At 51.6% G+C, this 20,296-nt stretch overlaps 3 protein-coding genes across 10 annotated transcripts in view; 1 reads left to right on the forward strand and 2 right to left on the reverse strand.

Moving 5' to 3' along the window:
* ACIN1 (apoptotic chromatin condensation inducer 1) overlaps positions 1-3,326 on the reverse strand; it is a 33,821-nt gene extending 30,495 nt beyond the window's left edge. For 6 of the 7 annotated variants that reach the window (XM_025870326.2, XM_025870327.2, XM_025870325.2 and 3 more), the window contains exons 1-2: positions 3,000-3,326; positions 1,530-1,595 (exon numbers count right to left, since the gene is read on the reverse strand). In XM_025870326.2, coding sequence (XP_025726111.2) covers positions 1,530-1,595; positions 3,000-3,311 — 378 coding nt within the window. In that variant the 5' untranslated portion in view covers positions 3,312-3,326. Of the gene's footprint in view, positions 1-1,529; positions 1,596-2,510; positions 2,574-2,999 lie in introns of those variants that run through there. The other variant, XM_073894945.1, reaches the window with a different exon arrangement.
* Positions 3,052-6,760, forward strand: CUNH14orf119 (chromosome unknown C14orf119 homolog). Of its 2 annotated transcripts, none has more exons than XM_025870331.2 (2): positions 3,052-3,184; positions 5,419-6,760. In XM_025870331.2, exon 2 carries the CDS (start codon positions 5,420-5,422, stop codon positions 5,846-5,848), a length of 429 nt encoding a protein of 142 aa, XP_025726116.1. In that variant the 5' UTR covers positions 3,052-3,184; position 5,419; the 3' UTR covers positions 5,849-6,760. The 2 variants fall into 2 exon arrangements, with proteins under 2 accessions (XP_025726116.1, XP_025726115.1); XM_025870330.2 differs by lacking the exon at positions 3,052-3,184 and adding an exon at positions 3,523-3,648.
* A 158-nt stretch (positions 6,761-6,918) lies between these two features.
* Positions 6,919-11,781, reverse strand: CIROP (ciliated left-right organizer metallopeptidase). Its single transcript, XM_073894840.1, has 14 exons — positions 11,475-11,781; positions 11,262-11,355; positions 11,119-11,170; positions 10,697-10,840; positions 10,085-10,210; positions 9,789-9,873; positions 9,497-9,642; positions 9,250-9,421; positions 8,998-9,067; positions 8,825-8,921; positions 8,448-8,720; positions 7,997-8,226; positions 7,641-7,820; positions 6,919-7,126 (listed from the first exon to the last, which is right to left on the reverse strand). Exons 1-14 carry the CDS (start codon positions 11,779-11,781, stop codon positions 6,919-6,921), a joined length of 2,184 nt encoding a protein of 727 aa, XP_073750941.1.
* Between the last annotated feature and the right edge of the window lie 8,515 nt (positions 11,782-20,296).

Raw genomic sequence — 20,296 nt, forward strand, 5'->3', positions numbered from 1 at the left:
AGTTTTCTCTTTGCAAGTCCTTCTCCCAGAACCTTCTTGCTTAGCAAGTCCTACTAGAACTCCAAAAAAATGAAAAAAATCTGAATAAATATCGTTTATGTTTTTAGTCATCTTTCCTAAGCATGGTAAATGTTTATCTTCACCTAAAATACAGATGAGTATCTTGGTACTCAACGGACATTGATGAAGTGTGGGTTGCATGTATTAGAGAGCATATACATTTGCTGCAAAAATCCTAGGTTAATAAAAGCAAAGCTTAAAAGACTAAAATGCAATGAATGAAAGGAATATAAACACAGACTGATTAACTTACGCAGTTTCTTAAGCTTATATTTAACATCTGTAAACTGTCTAGGTTATGATATAGCTTAATGAAGTGGTAACCAGGGAGTAGGAAGGCTCTCTTGTTTTTCCACAGTATCTTGGGACTTCATCTAGTACCAGAGCCACACAACATTGCACTAACGAAGACCTGGATTTTTCCTTTACGTATATAACATGCTATAATGAGGGGATTTTAAGACCTGAAAAGAATCTTATGAGATCACAAAGTCTAAAAATCTTATTTTTTTAAACTGTGGAATGATTTCTTCTAAAGATTATCTTATACTGAAACTCAATATACAAGATAAAAGTAGATCTAATTAAGAGGGGAGTGTGAACCCCTGCTCACTTGGGAAGAAGGTTATATTTCCCAGGAAGCCCCCAAAAGCAGCTCTACAAAACCAAAGCAGAGCAGTTATAAAACTATGGATATAGTCCAAACTTTTCTCATATTATACATTGGAACTTAGGAATGCAGGGCCTCCAAAGGTTAAATTTCCTAATGATATTTAGGAGTAAGTGCATAGTTAGCATTAACACTAGTGAGGGTGGATAATTTCCACAGGATTGGATTCTTGGAAAAATCTATTTCAACACAAGAGTTATTCTTTTTTTTTTTTTTAAAGATTTTATTTATTTATTTGAGAGAGAGAGAGAGAGAGAGAGAGCATGAGAGAGAGCACGAGAGGGAAGAGGGTCAGAGGGAGAAGCAGACTCCCTGCTGAGCAGGGAGCCCGATGCGGGACTCGATGCTGGGACTCCAGGATCATGACCTGAGCCGAAGGCAGTTGCTTAACCAACTGAGCCACCCAGGCGCCCAACACAAGAGTTATTCTTGATCAGCAAGTATTTTCTTACACTGCCCTACTGATTGTCTACTTCATATCTACATTCAAAGACATCAACTACTTTCCCCAAATGAATGGCAAGTAAATGACTTCATATTCTTGTACTACGCTTAATCAATTGGAGCCACATCTTTCTGCACATACCATTGTAAGTATCAGAAATTAACTAATAGCTCTTCTAATTCGGTTCTTGAATTCTTTATTAGAGCTCAACCGTCCCGGTATGAGGAAATTTCCAACCCAGGGAACTTAGAAAAATACTGGTGAGGAATTAAGCATCAAGTATACATCATTATGTCCTTCCATATGTCTGTGCATTCAAAGAGCCCACCCTATCTAATGAACCTTTTTTCTTACCTGGGAATTTGGCTGGAATGCAGCATGGGGTGTTGAGTGTTTCTGTAAATTTTCTAGCATTAGAGCCTGGTACAGAGAAGGGCAAAAGTCAGAATCTAAGGGAATAAACCCCCAGCCCTCCCCAATCTCTTCAGTGAATGCAATGACTAACCATACACACTTAACCTGTACTCCTTTTCCAGGGACCTAAAAGCCTTTTACTAACTCTCATTCATCTTCAGAAGACCCTTAAAAGTAGCCATTGTTACTGCTCTCCAAAATACAAATGTAAAATGCAGGCACATGGAGAAAATCAATGACCTGGCTATGTAATAAAATCAGTGACAGTGACAGAACCTGTACTACAGTCCCTATTATCTTCTGCACTTCTGACTAATGCCCCTTCTAAATCTGGTCGTGCAGGTAAAATGACTTCAAGTCAGCTTCAAATACAGGAAACCAACAGGGGGCTGCTGGTTTTGGCCTGACTGAATTACCTGGTCAGTTACCCAGGACAAGATCTACTTGAGTGAACTTGTATTGTTTCCAACAGAGTGGCACCTAGATTTATCAACTATAAAAATTTCAAAAAAGGGGCTATAGAGCAAAATGACCACAGACTCTAAGCTATGGCTGACCCAATCCACACACAGAACCGTCAGCTTCTGTAGAGGCAACGGTCTGTCAATTTAACCCTTGAGCCAACCCAGCCCTAATCTGCACTACAGGCCATGTATCCTAATTAACCCCAATTAAAACCAAGACATCCTCATCTTCCCTCCATTTACACCAAATCTATACACACAAATCCACCCACCTCATGACGATCCCACCCTAAGCTACTCAAATCGATTCAAAACCCCCAACATATATCAACCTGCCCCACCTCTCTCACCAATATTCACCAAACTCTTATCCGCCCAAATTGCTTCTGGATGCCCTATAAATTATACACCCCTCTATAACCGAGTCCCTTCAAATCAAGATTTCTCTTCATCTCACCTCCTAATCTAATCAGGTAGACATTTTACTCTATCCCAATCCTATTCTTCCGGACACCAACACCGACACCAACCCCATTAACCCCTCCGCCCAACTATACCCCTAACTCCGACCCAGCCCAATTCGCCCCCCTCAGGCCAGCAACGCCGGTGGTAGTAGTGGGATTTAACTCCTTCTGCAGCGCATGCGCCGAGACCACAGACACAAACAAGGAGGGGGTGGGGGAAGGAGGAAGGAGCTTAAGACACTCCGGGAGAGTAGCGCGCACCCTCCCATTTTGGGCTCGCGCCGCTGCCGTTAAGGCGGGAACCGGCGCTATCTCTATTCCAGCGCGAGCCTCACCAACTACCGTGCGCGCGGATCCGGAGGCTCGCGCTGGCGGCCTGAGCGAGCTCTCGCGGAGCCCGGACACTGCGCCTGCGCCGCGGCAGAGACTCGTCTCTACCGGGTCCGCTCCCCTCCGACACCCCGGCAACGCCGACTTCTCACCCCTTTGAGCCGCTTGACCAGAGCACTCTTCTGCCCGCTCTTCGCTAGGCCTCGCTGCTCCAGTGCGGCCTTCAGGTCGGTCACCCGCAGCGCCTGAAGAGGCTTCCCGTCCAGAGTCACCTCCTCCAGCTCCGCCATCTTGCGTGAGGTACTCGGGTCCGTCCCGACGGCTTCGGGCATCTTCGGTAATTTCCGCCAACGCCCTTCGAACGTACCGAGCTGACCCCGCCCACTGCTATAGTCAACCCCTCGATTACCACTCAGAACTCCCCGGGTTCCTCCGGAACTGCTCGTGTATTTCCGTCTCCACATCGGCACCAATCAGTTCTTTCCCTCCTCTCAGCCGCTTCCCCCTCCCTCGCTCTGCTTTCAGAGCTCGGTTATTTTCGTCTCACCGAGGCTTTGAATCGAATGTACTCGGAAGCCCTCGACTCTGGCATAACCAAAATCGGAGTTACTCGGCTATCTCCGAACCTAAGGCTGAAGCGCTGAGGCGCTTGGGTGTTTGGGGCTGGTCCGGGACCGGAAGTGCGTGGGCTGCCGGGCTGGCCCTGGTTAGGGTTTTCAGGAAACATGGAAGCGGCGGCGCCTGGTGGAATTTAAGCACTTTTGTGACGGTCTTCGGGTGCCCTGTGAGAGGAGAGGAGAGGTAAGCGGGGTAGAAGTCCTTCTCTGGACCGGGTTAGACTCGGTGTTTGCGGGTAACCCTAGTGGGGCACACTTCCCGCCCTGCTACCGATACAGCTGCCGCCTCCCAATCTCTGAATCCCCGCCACTCCCATCTAAGACCACGTTGCTCTTTGGGTCCTTGGAATGCCAGGCTCGTGGCCTCCAAAGTGGGCAAGTGGCAGCACCGTGCCTTGGGGCCCAGACTGTGAACTAATTCATGATCGTTGAACTTGAGTTTGCTGTGGAGGCAAGACTCGGAGAAAGTTTTGCCTTACCCGAGTGAGAGAATAAAGTTCCTTAGGAGGAATTGCTGTGAAAAAGGCAATCTCCTTGGACTGTTGGGGTACTGAACTGATGTTGATTGCTTAGGGATTCCTTTCTTTGTCACTACAAACCCAACTTGCAGCGGAAGGAACGCAAAACAGTAAAATAGGTCATTGATAAGTAGTTTTAAGGTTTTCATTGTTAGAAATTCAAACTGTGGGGGCGCCTGGGTGGCTTGAGTCGTTAAGCGTCTACCTTCGGCTCCGGTCATGATCCCAGCGTCCTGGGATCGAGCCCCACATCGGGCTCCCTGCCCGGCGGGAAGCCTGCTTCCCCCTCTCCCACTCCCCCTGCTTGTGTTCCTGCTCTCGCTGCCTCTCTCTCTGTCAAATAAATAAATAAAATCTTAAAAAAAAAAAAAAAGGGAAATTCAAACTGTGGAACTTGAAATCTATTCAAGTCAACTGACCTATTTGCATTACTGATGCAAATCAATGGCAGGGCATCGATAAATGTGCAAAGACATCAATTGTCATACATTTACAGCAGTGTAACACGTTACACTCCTAAGCCACCAAACCGACTAGACTTTTTTCAGTCTTTTTTTTTTTTTTTAAAGATTTTATTTTATTTGACAGAGAGTGAGAGAGGGAACACAAGCAGGGGGTAGTGGAAGAGGGAGAAGCAGGCTCCCCGCCGAGCAGGGAGCCCCATACGGGACTCGATCCCAGGACTCTGGGATCATGACGTGAGCCGAAGGCAGACACCTAATGACTGAGCCACCAGGCTCCCCGACTTTGTTCAGTCTTGAATAAACGGGTGGCGTCTATTTTTTCTTACTGTGTTATCTTACTTTGGGTGAGGCACCCTCTGCTTTTCAATTTTTCCTGGTGCTTTACTGGAAATATAAGGAAGTAATGGATGTTAAGAAGTTCTGGGCATATTTCAGAGGCTATATGCACATTACAAAGGCAGCTCTTTCATATATGATTTTTTTAAATTTTTTTTCTTTTCTCACTGTTGATAGCTCTGGAATGATTAGCATCTAAGCCCAGATCAGCTGCATGTACTAGATTAAAAAATGTGTACCTTTTTTCATTTCAAGGAAGATGAGATGCACCAACATTTAATCATTTTTTCTTTACTCACCCTGGAACATAAAAGTAGGCCACAGAGAATGAGCAAGAAATACGTTGGTTATTTTTAGGTTTTTTTATGAGAATAATGGAGAGAAGCAGTGGTTGGGGAGGGTGATGAGTTTGAAAAACAGGAAGGTTGGCAAGTATGAAACAAAGTTAGTCTTGAGTTACCTTCTCTAAGGTGATTGGATAATAACCTATATGAAGTACCCTATTGTTTTCTTGTAAACTGAATTGTTGAAAAGTAATTTTATCTGTAGATGCTGATTGTGATAAGATTCCTTGTTGGGAAGTTGTATTTTGGTTACTCTATCTAGAGAGTATATAACAGTGCTTTTATGTTTCAGGATGCCACTGGAATCATCTTCCTCTTCGATGCCACTCTCCTTCCCTTCTCCCTTACCCTCAGTACCAGACAGTATTACCAACTCTTCCCCTCCCCCAATGTCTTACATCACTTCCCAGGAGATGAAGTGTATTCTTCACTGGTTTGCCAGTTGGTCAAGTCCGCAGCGTGAACGTTTCCTACAGGACCTGGTAGCTAAGGCAGTGCCAGGAAAATTACAGCCACTGCTGGAAGGGCTGGAGCAGCTTAGTGTTTCTGGAGCAAACCGACCACCTTGTATCTTTGAGTGCCAGCTACGTCTTTGGGATCAGTGGTTTCGAGGTTGGGCTGAGCAAGAGCGCAATGAATTTGTCAGGCAGCTGGAGGTCAGTGAGCCAGACTTCGTGGCAAAGTTTTACCAGGCAGTGGCTGCTACGGCTGGTAAAGACTGATGGGCATTACAAAGAAGATAATCACAGCTGATGGAGTTGCAACTTTACTGTGAGAACTTCAAATGTGTCACTTAAAGGTCTAGGGATGGTATCCTCATCAGCTGACTGAACTTGTTGACCAGTACAGGCTTGATTATTTCTTTGGGGGTGGGGAGGGGCAGAGGGAGAGGGAGAGGGAGAGAGAGAATCTTAAGCAGGCTCCATGCCCATCACCGAGCCCGACGTGGGGCTCGATCTCACAACCCTGAGATCATGGCCTGAGCCGAAATCAAGAGTTGGATGCTTAGCCGACTGAGCCACCCAGGCGCCCCAAGGCTTGGTTATTTCAACGTTAACAGCCTGTCAGCTGGATTGCTCGCATAAATGTTTTCCATCTAAGTAAATCCAGATCAGCAGTCTGCCTCCTAGCTTGCTCCTTCTACATGTCAGACCCTCAAGAATTCTGTGGCTTCTTCTGCAAGTATAACCAGAAGGAACCTATACATTATAACTCAAGTATATTGCTGGCCCATGGGGCTATAAAGTAGAGCCTTCCTACTCCAGAAACAGGAGAGAAGGACAATAAAAGGTCATGTTTCTATAGTTTAACTGGATTCACATGGCTGGTTTCACTGCCCTTACCAGATCCTGGCATAATTATGTGACATCCCAACTATTGGCTTTGTTAGCGATGATTTTGTAAAATTATGGAAAAATCAGGAGAAGGAGATAATTAGTTACTCCTTTCACACTGATGTTTGTTTGAATCCAAATAGCAATGACTTTTCCTAAAGCATACGTGATATTCTTGGAGCAGGAATCTGGTAACAGATTCCTATTCTGTAAGGTTGCTTGTGATATTAAAACAAGTGACACTCTCTATAGGTTGAAGGGTTTATTTTTTGTATCAAAATAAAGAATGAATCTTCAGAACCATGTCTCTTGCTTTTTTTCATTACAAGGCTAGTATGGAGGTGATACGTAGAGGAAGAGGCATTCTGAGAAAAGTAGAACTGAAATGTACACTTGGCCATCCGGTTGTCTTCCAAGAAATAATCTGCCCTGTCTACCCTGTCATGCTGTGGGTAACATCACACCTCCCTTATTCCCCCAGCTGGGCCCCTTGTGTCTTGGAGCTCTGGTGAATGGTGAGGGGCAGATGGTGCCACCCGAAGAGTAGCTCGTTTCTGATAGGCCACGGTTCCCAGTGCACCCACCAGAATAAGCAGTGTTAGGCAGAGTCCTGTGGACAGTGCTAGATGGGTCACAAAGGGATTACGGTCCAAGGTAACCAGCAACCTAGGAACACAGAGGTAACATTTGGCTTGGTATAATGCCTAGGCTTAGGAGGTGAAGGGCTTCACCTTTATCCTAATACACAGAGCTCACAAAACCCTGCCTCATCCAATCAGTAAGCTACACAGGAAATCAGAGGAATATAGAACCTGAAAGTAGGAAAAAGACCAAGATCTGAGTCTCCCAGCAACCTAAGTTGTTGGAAGGAGACCTAACTTGGCAGTGAAGGAAATGGTTTAAGGGAAGAGTTAGACTATGGTGTTTGAGAAACTGGACATGGTGCCCCGTTGGTACATAAGGGAGGAAGAGGACTGGGGTCCGTATGTCCTAGAGATGGAGAACCCCCTTATTATGGAGGGAAAGGTGTCCCGTAGTGACAGACCTGACGTGATCATATGAGTTGTTTTCTGAAATTAATAACCCTGTCTAGGACCTACATATGAGTGAGTACTTAATGCAATTTCAAACATCTGGACTCCAGGAATTTGAAAGAAAACCACTTGGAATATTATCTTACTTGGTGTGTCCTGTGGTAAAGCTGGCTCCTCCAAAATGTACTTCTAGGGGCTTCTTCTGGAGAGTCAGGGTCAGGGCCCTGTGCAGCATACCAACTGAAGGCCCTTGGCAGCCAGGGGACTTGCCCATGTACACAGTGAACACCAGACTAGTGGTAGTGGAGGGGCTGTGGAAATAGCACCTATAGGGACATTTGGATCTCTTAAGGGAGGTCGAGTCCCTGGAAGAGTCTTATCTCCTGAAGCAGGTACAGGCTTAGGAGTGGGACAAAGTCTTCAGAGGAGAGTTGTGAAGTAACCCACTTAAGCTGTTCCCCTGGCCCCCTGGAGAAATCCTCAGCCTGAAGTGCCCTTTTACCTGCTGGGGCTGCCTCTGCTCACCAGAGCCTGGAGTACCGCTTCAGTCAGCCCGTCCAGCTCTTCCTTCCCCACCGAGTGGCCTGGGGGCCCAGCTAATTGTAAAGACAGCTGGAATGACAGGTCTTGGGGTGGAAGACTCACAAGTGGGGAAGTAACAGCATTGGTAACTTCGTTAGTTTGACACAGCCGACCCCGGGGACAGAAGAGAAGACCTGAGTACCCAGGTATCTGCAAGGAAATACATAGCAGGGTGTAGTTAGGACCTCAATTGCTTGCTCAAGCCCTCCTTCTAAGGAAAAAGTACAATCTAGATCGGGGTCATGGACTCAATGGGTACTTAGTAAAAAATGAATGAACATCTAAATATGTTGAATAGTACTACTATTCCAAGCACTTTTAAACTCCCTTTTCGCCAATGCGCTATATGGCTTTTCACTTATGATACCCACCTGAATGGCCTTTCCAGGAAGGCATGGGGCCCAGGGTGACCCCTGCGCCTGCACCTTGTATGCTCCTCTCTCTGTGCATTGATGTAAGTAGCAGCGGCCAGTGAGCTCTGCTTCCTTCGGGTGTGGGATCTCAGAGGGATGCCCGGTCTTGTCCTCACGGAGCAGTTGTGAAGTGAGGTTGGCAAGGAAGCAACGACTCTGGGAATGGTAAATTTCCCCGTGGGGGTTCTCTGCCCCAGGTGGGAACCCATTTTCCTTCTTCCAGCATTCGCTCTGAAAGGCAGAGCAGGAGGCAGAAAAGTGTTTGCCGAGATGTCTTAGACGTTGACTCCGCTCGGGGCCTGTCTGTTTCATTCTGTTCTCTCTAGTTGTCTCACCCCATTGGCCAAGGGCTTGTACATGCGGCAGCCTTCCAGCGCGGGGTCCGAGGAACAGCTTCCCTTGTCTAGATGCAGGTAGTGGCAGCCCAGTCCGCTGTGTGGAAGGGATGGCACCTGACCACTAGGGTCCCCGATGGCCGTACAGCCCCTCAACCACGCAGCACACATACCTGCCAGTGCAGAAGAAGTCTGAGGAGCCAGCCCCACACGTAGTCACCAGGCCAAATTCCGGGCCAGATCCTGCTGGAGAGACAGGAAGAGAAAGAGCCCTCCGAACAAACAAAATGCTAAGCATCCCTCAGCGCCTGCTGTGCTCACGGCTTCGGTTCCACCTCAGCAGCAGAAAATCCCTTCCAGCCTCTCACTGCCCGCACGCTGACTCGGGTCGTGAGGGCCCCTCTGCCATCCTCCCCTGTTCTTACCCCGGCCCCACAGCAGCCCCTCTGCAGCGCTGTGATTGACTCGGTACCAGCCCGAATCTTTGAAGGCAGCAAGAGTGATGGGATCGAGTCGAGTGCGCCGGGCACCATCGAAGGTAGCAGTCATTATAGAACCCTGGAGCAGTCGGGCCTCCCAGTGCGAAGACGAAGGGCCCTAGGGAGGAGGGAGCTGGTTGCCACCCGACCGCCCCCTCTTCCTTCCAGCTCCGCCAGGTGCTCCCGTTCCCACCTCTTCTTCCAAGGGAACACCGGGTGAAGCCCCTGGCACTCCCAAGTGTCTGGCCAGGCTGTGGCTAACAGTTGGGGTGGTGAGAAGCAGCTGTCCCCACTCATCTCGCCTTGTCACTTGTTGCCTTGTTGAACAGTCCTCTCTAGCTGAGCACAGAAGGGGAAGAAGGCAATATGAGGAAAGGAACACTTAGGAAGGGGGGAGCAGAACTGGAAGGAAGGAGTTGGTGGGGTGGTGGTGATCCCCTCTTGTTGACGTCGTGGGAAAGCTCGCCCTCATTCCTCCCATTTACCACTGGGTCCTGAGGGGCAATCCCGCCACTTCTTGAAGAGCTGTCCAGAGAAACCCAGAGCATGGAGCAATTCATGGAGTGTGACCTAAGGACAAATGACCGCAGGGTGAGGGGGACGGGGGAACGGAGCAGGTTGACCCGCCACTCTATAGCCCACTCTGCCCAATCAGCTCTTCCTAGAGTTGAGACATCTTGTCCCCCATCCTTAGTAGATTCTTCCACTTCATGGGAAGCTGAGTGACCTGCCCCCTCTCCCCAACCTGTTTGCGCCTTCCTACTCATCATGTAGTAGTCACCGTGACGATGTCACTGTGGCTGAGGCTGGGGCTGGTGAGATGCTGGGCACAGTAGACGATGGTCCCAGCAAGGGGTCTGTCTTCCGAGTCCAGATGGCAGCAGGCAGCATAGGCCATGACAGAGGGCTATGGATGGGCCAGGACAAGGTAGAGGAGGGAAGCAGGGAAGTGAGGGAACACAGAGAAAATCTTCCTGAAAATAGACACCCAGGGAACTCAGTACCAAGGGATGGTTTGAAAGGGCTTAGCTCCTGGCGCCTGGGTGGCTCAGCTGGTTAAGCGTCTGCTTTCGGCTCAGGTCATGATCCCAGGGTCCTGGGATCAAGTCCCGCATCAGGCTCCCTGCTCAGCAGGGAGTCAGCTTCTCCCTCTCCCTCTGCCCCTCCCCCTTCTTGTGTGGGCAAGTGCACACAGGCTCCCCCTCTCTATCTCCCGAAAAACAAAATTAACCTTAAAAAAAAAAAAAGAAAGGGCTTAGCTCGCACCCAAACTTCATCAACATGACCGAGTCACCTCGAATAAGCACAATTTAGTAAAAACTGCCTTTGTGCTCCCTCCCCCTTCCCATGATATTTAAGAAAGGCAGGGAAAGGGATTTGATTTGGGTCTCACCTCTCCATGGCACTTGGAAGTGTGGGCCACCCACACATATAGGAGAAAATCAGTGTCTTGGACCCCGGGCCCATCTGGCTGGACCAGTTGTGGGGGACCCTGCTCTGGCCACAATGCATAACCACGGAGATGGGCATCAGGGATCTGGCCAGGGGTGAAATGCAGCATCTAGCTTAGCAGATGAAGACAGTAGGAAACTGGGTACTGGGAGTGAGGAGTGGACAGTCTTTATCAGAATAGGGACTCCTGCCACCCCTCCCCCCCGCCCAGGTCTCTGATTTAATAACATGCCAGGGGGAGAAGGGTCTCAGGAATCTACATTTGTTAGAAAGCACATTAAGTAATTTTGGTGCTAATGGGCTTGGAGAAGTCTAGGCAGGCTAGAGATCTTCAGATTCCCAAATCTGAGCGATTGTTCTCACCTTTGCCCCCAGGCAACTCTCTCCTTTGTACCCTGGGTTCAAGAGGCTGCATCTGCCAAGAATGGATATCTGTAGGTGAGCTGGAGACATTTCTGGGTACCTCTGAAGAGGTAGTATATACATTCTCAACGACATGAACTCACCTGTGGTAGTTTGGCGTGTCTGGGTCCCCCCAGACAGCATGGCAGTACTGTGCGGGGTCTCGACTCAGAAGCAGGGGGCCTTGCACTGGAGGGACTTAAAAAGATGAGCGGTCAATTTCACCCCAACATGTTGGAGTTCCTTTTCTCTGGTTGTCTTCCTCCCTAGCCCTCTGCTCCTCAGCCCTCCCTGCCTCCTTCTGTTCCCCTACTCACCTGCGAGGATCCCCTGGAGTTGCTGAGCAGCCTGTCTGGCTGCGGCCAGGGCCAGGGCTCCGGGTCCCCCTCTCATCCTGGCTCCCTCAGGATCCCAAGCTCCATCTGATACAGGGTCTCTGATATAGCAGGTTCGGATTCTCAGGGGTTGAGGGTCACGGGAGCCAGGCAGGGTGAGGGTGGAAGAGCGGAAGTTGGGGGCAAGTTGGGAGAGATGGGGCCGGAGAAGGGTCACAGACTTCTGGGTCTCCTCATGCAGGCATCTGCTCGCGGCAGTCCTTAGCAGGAGCAGCGGTAGGAGAAACATCCTGCAAGTGTTTCTCCCTAACCTGCCCTGGGTCCTGTCTTGGGCTCCCCTCTTCCCTGCCTCACTCACTTCTGGCTTTCCTCTTTCTACTCTCTCTCTCCATACCATCTCCACCTCTCTTGCTTATTTTTCCAAGATTTGAGTGTTGTTGACTAAATCTACAGTTCCCACCAGGAGGTTGGATGTGAACCACAGGGGCCAAAGCTGCTGCTTCCTGGGGGTGCCAGAGGTGGGGAGCTGTGTGTGTGTGTGTCATGGTGGGGGGTTGGAGGAGGCCGTGTTACTAGGAAGGCCTCAACTGATCTTTCCAGAGAGGAGCCTGCCTCATTCAGGAATCTCTCCTAACCCTCTTTCATCTTTCATCCCCATTCCTGTCTTTCTGAGCAGACGACCTTGGAACCTTCCCAGAACTAAAAAATTGGTGTTAACATAATGCTGTTTGTGGGGACACTCTGTGCTTCACAGATGCCTACTTACCTCACTGGAGATGGGCAAACGAGGCTTCTGCATGTCCCTGGCCCCACTATCAGACCTGGGCGGACTCTAAGGAAACTGCAAGGCTTTCAGGCACCTCCCCCATCTGTGTAGGGCGCTTAGTAGGTGCTCAGCAAATACACGTTGGCTGACTGACACCTCCTAGGACAGGCTGTCACGTTAGTTCTGTGAGGCTTCACGGAGCCACGTATGGGCATGCTGGAAGGGAAAGTCACCTCTTAAAATGGACATTAATAGAATATGTTCAAAGAGGTTCTCACCCAACTCTCGGAACTCCCTGTTTTCTCTGCTCACGCTGTGCTTTCACATCCTGTTTCCCCTGCCTGGATACCCCTCCCTTCCCTGCCTGCCTGGCCAATTCCTACCTGCCCTCTAATTATGCTGGGAAGCCTTTCTTACTTAACACCTTCTGCCCAAATTCCACACTTGCCAGAGGGGAGGGAGCCCACTTCACAGGAGGGGCCTCTCCAGCAATCATCCCTGGCTTAGCTGCTCTCCCTGGCCGTCCTGCACTCTGTCAAGGTAAGCCTGCCTCCTGCCTGGCTTGGTAGCCACAGCGCTCACGACAGTCCCCAGGGCCTAGTCATCAGTTTGTGGATGAAGGAATGGAAGCTAACCCCATTGCGTAACTTTTGAAGAAAGAGGTCAGGGGTGAAGTGACGTAAAGCAACACAGCTAATTAGTTACAGACAGGACAAGAATTTACAGAAGGGCTGCTGACTTCCCGGGGAGGCTGGATTTTATCCTTGGACATACCAGACCTGTGGCTGGAACGACTAGTTACAAGGGAGGCAGCCAAACGCTGGAGCCCAACCAACTCTGCCGATTTCCACCCAGGTGACTTTGGCCCAATGCCTCAAGGTTCCCATTTGCAAAAGGGGGATGATTGTACTTCCCTGGCAAGGTTGCTTTGAGGAGAAAGCAAAGACTTTTTAAAGGGCACCTGGGAGGTTCAGTCGGTTAGGTGTTAGGGTCGTGAGCTCAAGCCCCACATGGGGCTCCATGCTGGGCTTGGAGCCTACTTAAAAAAAAAAAAAAAGATTTATGGGGCGCCTGGGTGGCTCAGTTGTTGAGCGTCTGCCTTTAGCTCTGGTCATGGTCCCAGTGTCCTGGGATTGAGCCCCACGAGCCCCACATCGGGCTCCCCACTTCCTGGGGAGCCTGCTTCTCCCTCTTCCACTCCCCTTGCTTGTGTTCCCTCTCTGTCAAATACAGAGAGAGACACAGCGAGAGAGGGAACACAAGCAGGGGGAGTGGGAGAGGGAGAAGCAGGCTTCCCGCCGAGCAGGGAACCCGATGCCGGGATCATGACCCGAGCCGAAGGCAGTCGCCCAACCAACTGAGCCACCCAGGCGCCCCTCTTGTTCTTTTTCTAAGACGAACCTTATTATCCAGGTGTCAGACGCCCTCCTTTTCCTGGTTGGGCGGAAAACCCTCTCTGTCACTATTGGCCCAAGGGGGTCAAGGTCTGTGTGGCTCTCCTCAGGTTTCCCCGCCCCGCAGCAGTCACTCCTAGTGCTTTGCTGCCCTCTTGTGGCCGCGTCGAGGAGGGTGCGCCCCTGCCAGGGCAGGGGTTCTTCCGAGCTTCACACATGCGTGCAGAACTTTGTACCTTCCAGCAGAAACAGCTCAAGAAACACCTCGTGTTTCTTCTGCTGAAATACCGCTGTCCTGCTTCTGCCTGGCAAATTCTTCCTCGTCTTTCCAGAGCCAGCTGAGAGGGTCTCCGCCTGCTGAGATTTTTTTTCCTTTACTCCCCCGGGGCAGAGGTGGTTTGCCTCGCACATTCTTTCACATCTTTCAAGTAGCGCTTATTATAGTCTCCTGACATTTATTTTTGTGCTTGTTGCCCTGCTAGACTGTGGGCAGGGGCTGAGTCTGATTCGCCGGTGCCTCTTTGAAGAGGTGCCAAGTAGGCGCAGAGGGATAATGCAGGTGGGAAGGTGGCTGGGAGAAAAGAGAGGAGGTAGGTAAGGAGAGAGGGTGAGAATAACAGTTATCTGAGCATCCCCTTTGTGCCCAGACGTCTTGTGAGCGCTTTAGAATCATGTATTCTTTTTGGCAACCTTCCAGGGTAGGATAGATTATAACTAGCCCAATTTACAACCGAGGCACAGCAAAATTAGGCAGCGTGGGTCGGTGGTGAATGTGGGGCTTAAGCCACCACGCTCTCGTGTTCTCGAGTGCACAGCGTGGCGAGTAAAAGTACAACCGATGGGTCAGAGGAGCAGGATGAGAAAGAGGGGGGCGGGGGGACCAGGTGGAGACAGGAGGGAAGAAGGGTAGGGAGAGCATGAGGCGGGGCAGAGGGCGGGGCCGACCGCCGAGCAGAAGGTGAGGAGGACAGGAGGGGCTGAGGGGGAGAGGAGGGTGCAGGGGGAGGAAATGAGGCATTGGGAGGGAGGGGGCTGAGGAGGAAGGGGAGGAAGTGGGGCCCAGCTAGGACAAGGACGGGGTGTGGAAGAGGGTGGGGATGAGCAGGCATGTCTTGGTGGTGTCATCGTCCGTGCGCATGCTCCATCCAGCACACTGACCCCTCGGTTCCTTCACTCGCCCATCTCGAACATTCTCCATTCCACCTCAGCAAGCCACTCCCAGGAGCCTTATCATCACCAGAAACTGCAGCACCTATGAAATAACTGAATCGAACATCACACTCTCTGATAAGATCTCCTTTCCTTACAGTTTGTTTGCTCAAGTGGGCTCACTGCAGCTCTTCTAGGGGCTCGTGGCAGAACCGCTGGCCCTTCCTGTCTTTCCTCTTCCACCTGGGGTTCCAGGCTCATCACCAAATCCCTCCTTCGCAAGTGCCCCCCACTCCCCTTCGCTGTCTGTGCCGTGCATCCTGCCTCCCAACGTCCGTCTTCTCTACACCGGCCCCCAGCAGCTAAGGACCACCAAGGGCAGTCACCCCAGAGGACAGCCTGTGGTCACTCCGTTGTCATCACTGACTTCAACGGGGGCTCTCTCCAGACCGAAATCTCAGTCCTCTTCCCGCTTGGCGCCTGGGGTCTTGCACCTGTGCGCCCGCCCCTCAGAGCGTCCTGCTCAGTCGCTGGCACTGAGTACCTCGGTCCCTGTGAAGACAGAGTCATTGGACAGAACCGACCTGCCTCAACCTCCCTGTGCTTGTCAGCACCTCTCGGACTTGGCCTCTCCCCCAGCCTGTCAGTGACCAGGAAGGACCTGCCTGGGGCCTTAGCAGATACTTCTCGGTCTGCTGGGAACCTCTGCTCTTTGCCAGTCTGACTCCTCACCTTTCAGATGTCTGAATGTTACTTCCTCAAAGAAGCCTTGCCTGACCTTCACCTTTAAGTCAGGTGCCCTTGTTAACATCCGTCCCGGTCACCCTTTACTTTTGCCACATAGCACTGCCCATTTGGAACGATCAGTTTATTTGTGGTATTATGTGTGTCTGTCCCCCTCATAAATCTGTGAGCCCCACGACGGCAGGGATTGCTCTCCTCGTTTATCCTGTAGCTTCTATAACAGTCAAAGTGTCCAGCCTGGAGTAGGTGTTATGAGAATTTTTTGAGCAAATGAATACATGAATGGGCGTGGGGAGGAGACAGGAGGGACGTGAGTGGGGAGGGAGGGTGGGGATGGAAGGTAGACGGTGAGGAGAGCAGATGGCCAGTGTGGGGAGAGGGTGGTAATGAGGATGGGTGCGCAGAGGTGAGGTTGGGGGGGAGGGGAAAAGCGGGGAGGGGACCACAGGCGGAGGCATCTCTGTGCTGGGCCTGAGTGAGGCTTCCAGACCCTGAGTGGCTTCCCAGGAGCTCTGTCTCTTGGCCATGCTGCTTGAGAGGTTTGGAAGCCCAGCCCGTGGGCGGGGCTAGACTTTATCTTGGGGCGCAGCCCTAACCTCAGATGGTGACAGAGCTGGAGTGAGCAGGGGTTTTGCAAACCGTCCCGATTGCAGCAGGCCAGCCGGCTCACTCTGGATGGCGGGTGGGGCCTGGGCTTATCTCCTGAGCGCAGCCCTAACCTCAGATGGTGACAAAGCGGGAGCCAGCAGGCGTTTTGCAAACCGTCCCGATTGCAGCAGGGTGGGATGGCCTGGCTATGGGGGGCAGCAGTGCTAGGTGTGGGGGGCAACAGAGGTTTGGACAGTTTGGGGCCTCACAGCGAAGTCTGGCTTGGGGGGCTTGGGGGATCCAGTCTGTGGGTGGCTTGCCTCTACCTACCTCAGATCTCTGTTTCTAAAACCAAAGGGGAGGCCACAGCTCTGTAGGTGGGGCTCTCCTGGTTAGGAAGCCTGCCTTTTCCCAACTCCTAGGACCCTTCCGCTATCCCGGAAGTCAGAACTGACGGCCAGTGGCAACCATTTGCCGCCGAGAATACCCACCACAGTCTCTAGCGGGGTAGCCTCAGGGAATTTCTCCTGTTCCAATGAAGATTTTCTGGGGCCAGGCCTGCTTATAGTTGCACTGACAGAGGTCAGCCAGGAGTCCTGTCCAAGCTGGAGCATTCCCACTTGGGAGCAGCACAGGCTGAAAGGAGAGGTGTGCTTGCTGGGGGCCAGCGAGGGTGACAGGAAGTGACTGGCCTGTTGGAGAGGAGGCACCCAGGCCCTCAGCCAGCCCTGGCTATCACTGCTTCAGCATCTCCCATACTGCATCCCATAGCCCCCTCCCTGGCTGGCGCAGGGTAGGGGTGGAGGTGAAGAGGCCCCTTTCCACCCCCACAACCCCAACCGGGATCTTGCAACACTGGGATGGGGGCCCTGGGGGCCCAGGCATGTGGCAATCCGAGGGGGGTGGGGTGGGGAGGTGTGCACTGAGCAGGGGAGCGGCTTTCACAAGCAGCCACTGCAGGACTGACCTTGGCAGGCTCACCTTGGGCAGCTTCCTCTCTGTTCCCGGTATCACCAAACAGCCTTCCTTCTCCTTGGCCGCTTCCCCCAGGCCTGAGATCCTGACTTTCAGCTCAGCACTCCCATCCCTGTCCCCCGCTCAGTTCCTGAAGGAAAAGTGGGCCTGAGCCCACCGTGGAGTCTAAAGCAATGGAAATGCATGTATGTGCTGTTTGGACCTTGATTTGCTTGTTTCTTAAAGTCACTGTGTCCTGAGGACTAGCGCCTTGGGGCTCCTTCTTTCTGCCTCTTCTTTCCCTGCAGCAACTCTGCTGTGGGGGTGGGGGTGAGCAGGAGAAGGGGCTTGGGTGCTGGAAGCTTGCTCTCTTTCCCCTATCAGTTTCTTAGGGACTGGGCTCTCCCGCAGAGGGAATGGAAAGTTCTTGGCAATTCCATTCCAGATGGAGGAAGGTGTTTTCTTGCTTATCCCTTCCTTCTTCCGTTCCATTCAGCCAGCCTCACTTGGCTTCCTTTCTTTTTCTTGATCATTGGACGTCTTAGGCCTTCCCCCCAATTTGGCACATCTGTCTCCTCCTTGAAATTTTTTAGGTTTTAACTTCAATGTCACCTCCTCAGAGAAGCCTTCCTTGACCACCCTAGCTAAAATAACCTCCCTTCCTGCTTGTTTATTTGGTTTCCCTGAATGGCTAATTAATGAATTTACTGCAGGTGCTTTGCAGAGGCGTGAAGGAACAGGACTGTGGGAAAGCTGCAAGGAATGATGCAGGAACTGGCTAGCTAGCAGGCTCCATTACTGCTCCCAAGACCATAAGGGCGGCATCGTGGGGGAGGGGGCAGTGGAAGGTGCCCGTCCCGGACGGGAGAGAGCTGGGGCATAAGCACTCGACTTTACCCTGTGCCTGGAGCACAATCGGATGACCGGGGGTCGAGGGGATCTAGAACGGCAAAGGGAGACACCCAGTGCACCTGTTTGTTGCCTTTTTCTTCCCACCCATTCAGCTAAGAGCTGGGTCTGTCTTGGTCACCACGGTGTTCTCAACACCTGGCAAGGGCCCGGCACGGGAAAGATGCTCAACAAATACTTATTGAATAAGTTACTTTGGCCCATGCCAGCTGAGGTCAGGTTAAAAGCCTCATTCAGAAAGTGCCACCTCTGGCTACCTGTCTCCTCCCTGGGATGTGATCTGCCAGAGATTTGGGGGCATGCTCGCCACTTGTGCTCATGCAGGGATCAGGTGTGCTCTTTTCTCACAGTGGGGCTTTGACTCTTTTCCAGCCGTGGTGCCAGGCCTCTGCCCCGAGGAGCCGCAGGGTAATGGGGGGCTGGGAGGAGACTCAGTTCTGAGCGGTGGGAAAGCAACTCGGGGTTGATGCTGAAACAACCAAAGGTCACATCACCCAGAACCTTGAAAATAAGTCAAGGGGCAGTGGTCTTGAGCTGAGAGGAGGAAATCCGGAGGTTGAGTCACTTACCCTGTTCTGTACAAACCCCCCTTATGCAACCCCATCCCCCTGGGCTAGGAGGGAGGTGTGGGATTCTCCCGGGCATCCATGGATACTGGCGCCTCCCCCTTACCAACTCGGGTGGGAATAAACCATCTGGTGATGTTCAAATCTATCTGCCCGGACCGGATCTGGGGCAGGAGGATCCAGGGACAGAGGTCAGAGAGGGTGCCTGAGGGACACAGAGGCAAAGGCAGGAGAGGGACCGAGTTCTGGGTGAGGCAGGCATGGTGCACACGGATGCCCAGGATGTAGGAAGTCTCTGCTGCTGGGGATGTGGAAATGGGGGGAAGGGTGGGAGAGAGAGAGAGAGGAGACTGGGAGGATCCTGTCTTCCCCCTCTCAGAAAGTTATTCCTTGATATCTAACTCGGTCTTTCTCAGCAGGGGCCTACAAACCACTGGTGGTTTAGGAGAGACTCTGGCCCCCACTGCGTCTCATGTCTCTGGTTCCTTACTGAATGGGACCGGCAGGCCCGCCCTACGCTGTGTGCCTTTGTGGGGAGGGTGTGAGCATGGCCTAGAGACAGGTGCCATGTGCTGACACAGCAAAGGGACGGAGAGAGCTTCAGGAGAATGTCTCTTATCCCCTGTGGCCCTCAGCCGCTTTATCTGTAAGATGTGGCTCACACTATCTTGCTCTTCTGAGGCCAAAGCCCACCAGACGATCTCTTGAGGTCTCCTCCAGCACCTCTTGAGATCCGTGATTTTTTTGGAGCTATTTTTGGTTCTGCCTCTAAGCAATTGTGTGACTCTGGCTAAGCACTCCCTCCCCACCCCCGAGGCCTCAGTTTCCTCACCTGCAAAGTGAGAAGTTTAGATGAGACCCTAAGGTCCTTTCAGTTCTAGCAAAATGGAATAATAATGACTATTCATCTTACCATGTGCCAGGCCATGTTTGTCTATGAACAGAACAACACCATGAGGTGTTGTCCCTAATGCTACCCCCATGGTGCAGATGGGGAAACTGAGGCACACAGAGAGGTAACTGGTTTGGGTCACACAGCTAGTAAAAAAAAACGGGGGGGAAATTCAGATGGAGGCTCTTGGGCTAGAGTTCTATGAAAGGGAAAATGCTTCACACGAGGGGTTTCACTGGCATTGGTGGGTTGTCTTCCTCATTATCAACTTTCTCCTGTTCACACAGGTCTCGAGACCTTTCCCACCGGAGTCCTCCCCCAAGCACTCAGATTCTAGTGCTATGGGGAACCTGAGTCCCAGGGAGTGAGGGACAATGAGGGAGTGGGTGGGAGCCACGGGGGGATGTCAGCCTGGTGGGCTCAAGTTGTGGAACTGGAGAGAAGGGGTCGAGTCCCGGATTCAGAGCTAGGGGACCCTAAATATGGCAGAGCCATCTGGAAGCTGACAGGAGCTCCCAGACGTATATTTCAAGGTGCTGGGGTCAGCAGGCCTAGGCATAAGGGACTGGGTGGCACTGGGATCTCCCCACAAGCCACAGAACTCTGTTAGGGAAGTATCCAGAGGCTGCTCCAGGTCCAGTGGGGTTGCGGGGGTGGGGTGCCTTCATCATCCAGAAGAATAGAACGGGCTGGGGTGGGGGCAGGGGGAGAGAGGAGTAGAGTGACAGACAGACACCCAGCCTGGCCGTGTGGTGTGTTGGGGGAGAGCTGTGGGCAGTGTATCTATATTCTTGGATATCCATCTGGGCATGGAACCAAGAGCCAGCAACATGCATTCCCAG

Source organism: Callorhinus ursinus, unplaced genomic scaffold, assembly GCF_003265705.2.
Source record: "Callorhinus ursinus isolate GAN/ISIS: 27379988/994484 unplaced genomic scaffold, GSC_fseal_2.0 scaffold8, whole genome shotgun sequence".
Lineage (NCBI taxonomy): Eukaryota > Metazoa > Chordata > Mammalia > Carnivora > Otariidae > Callorhinus > Callorhinus ursinus.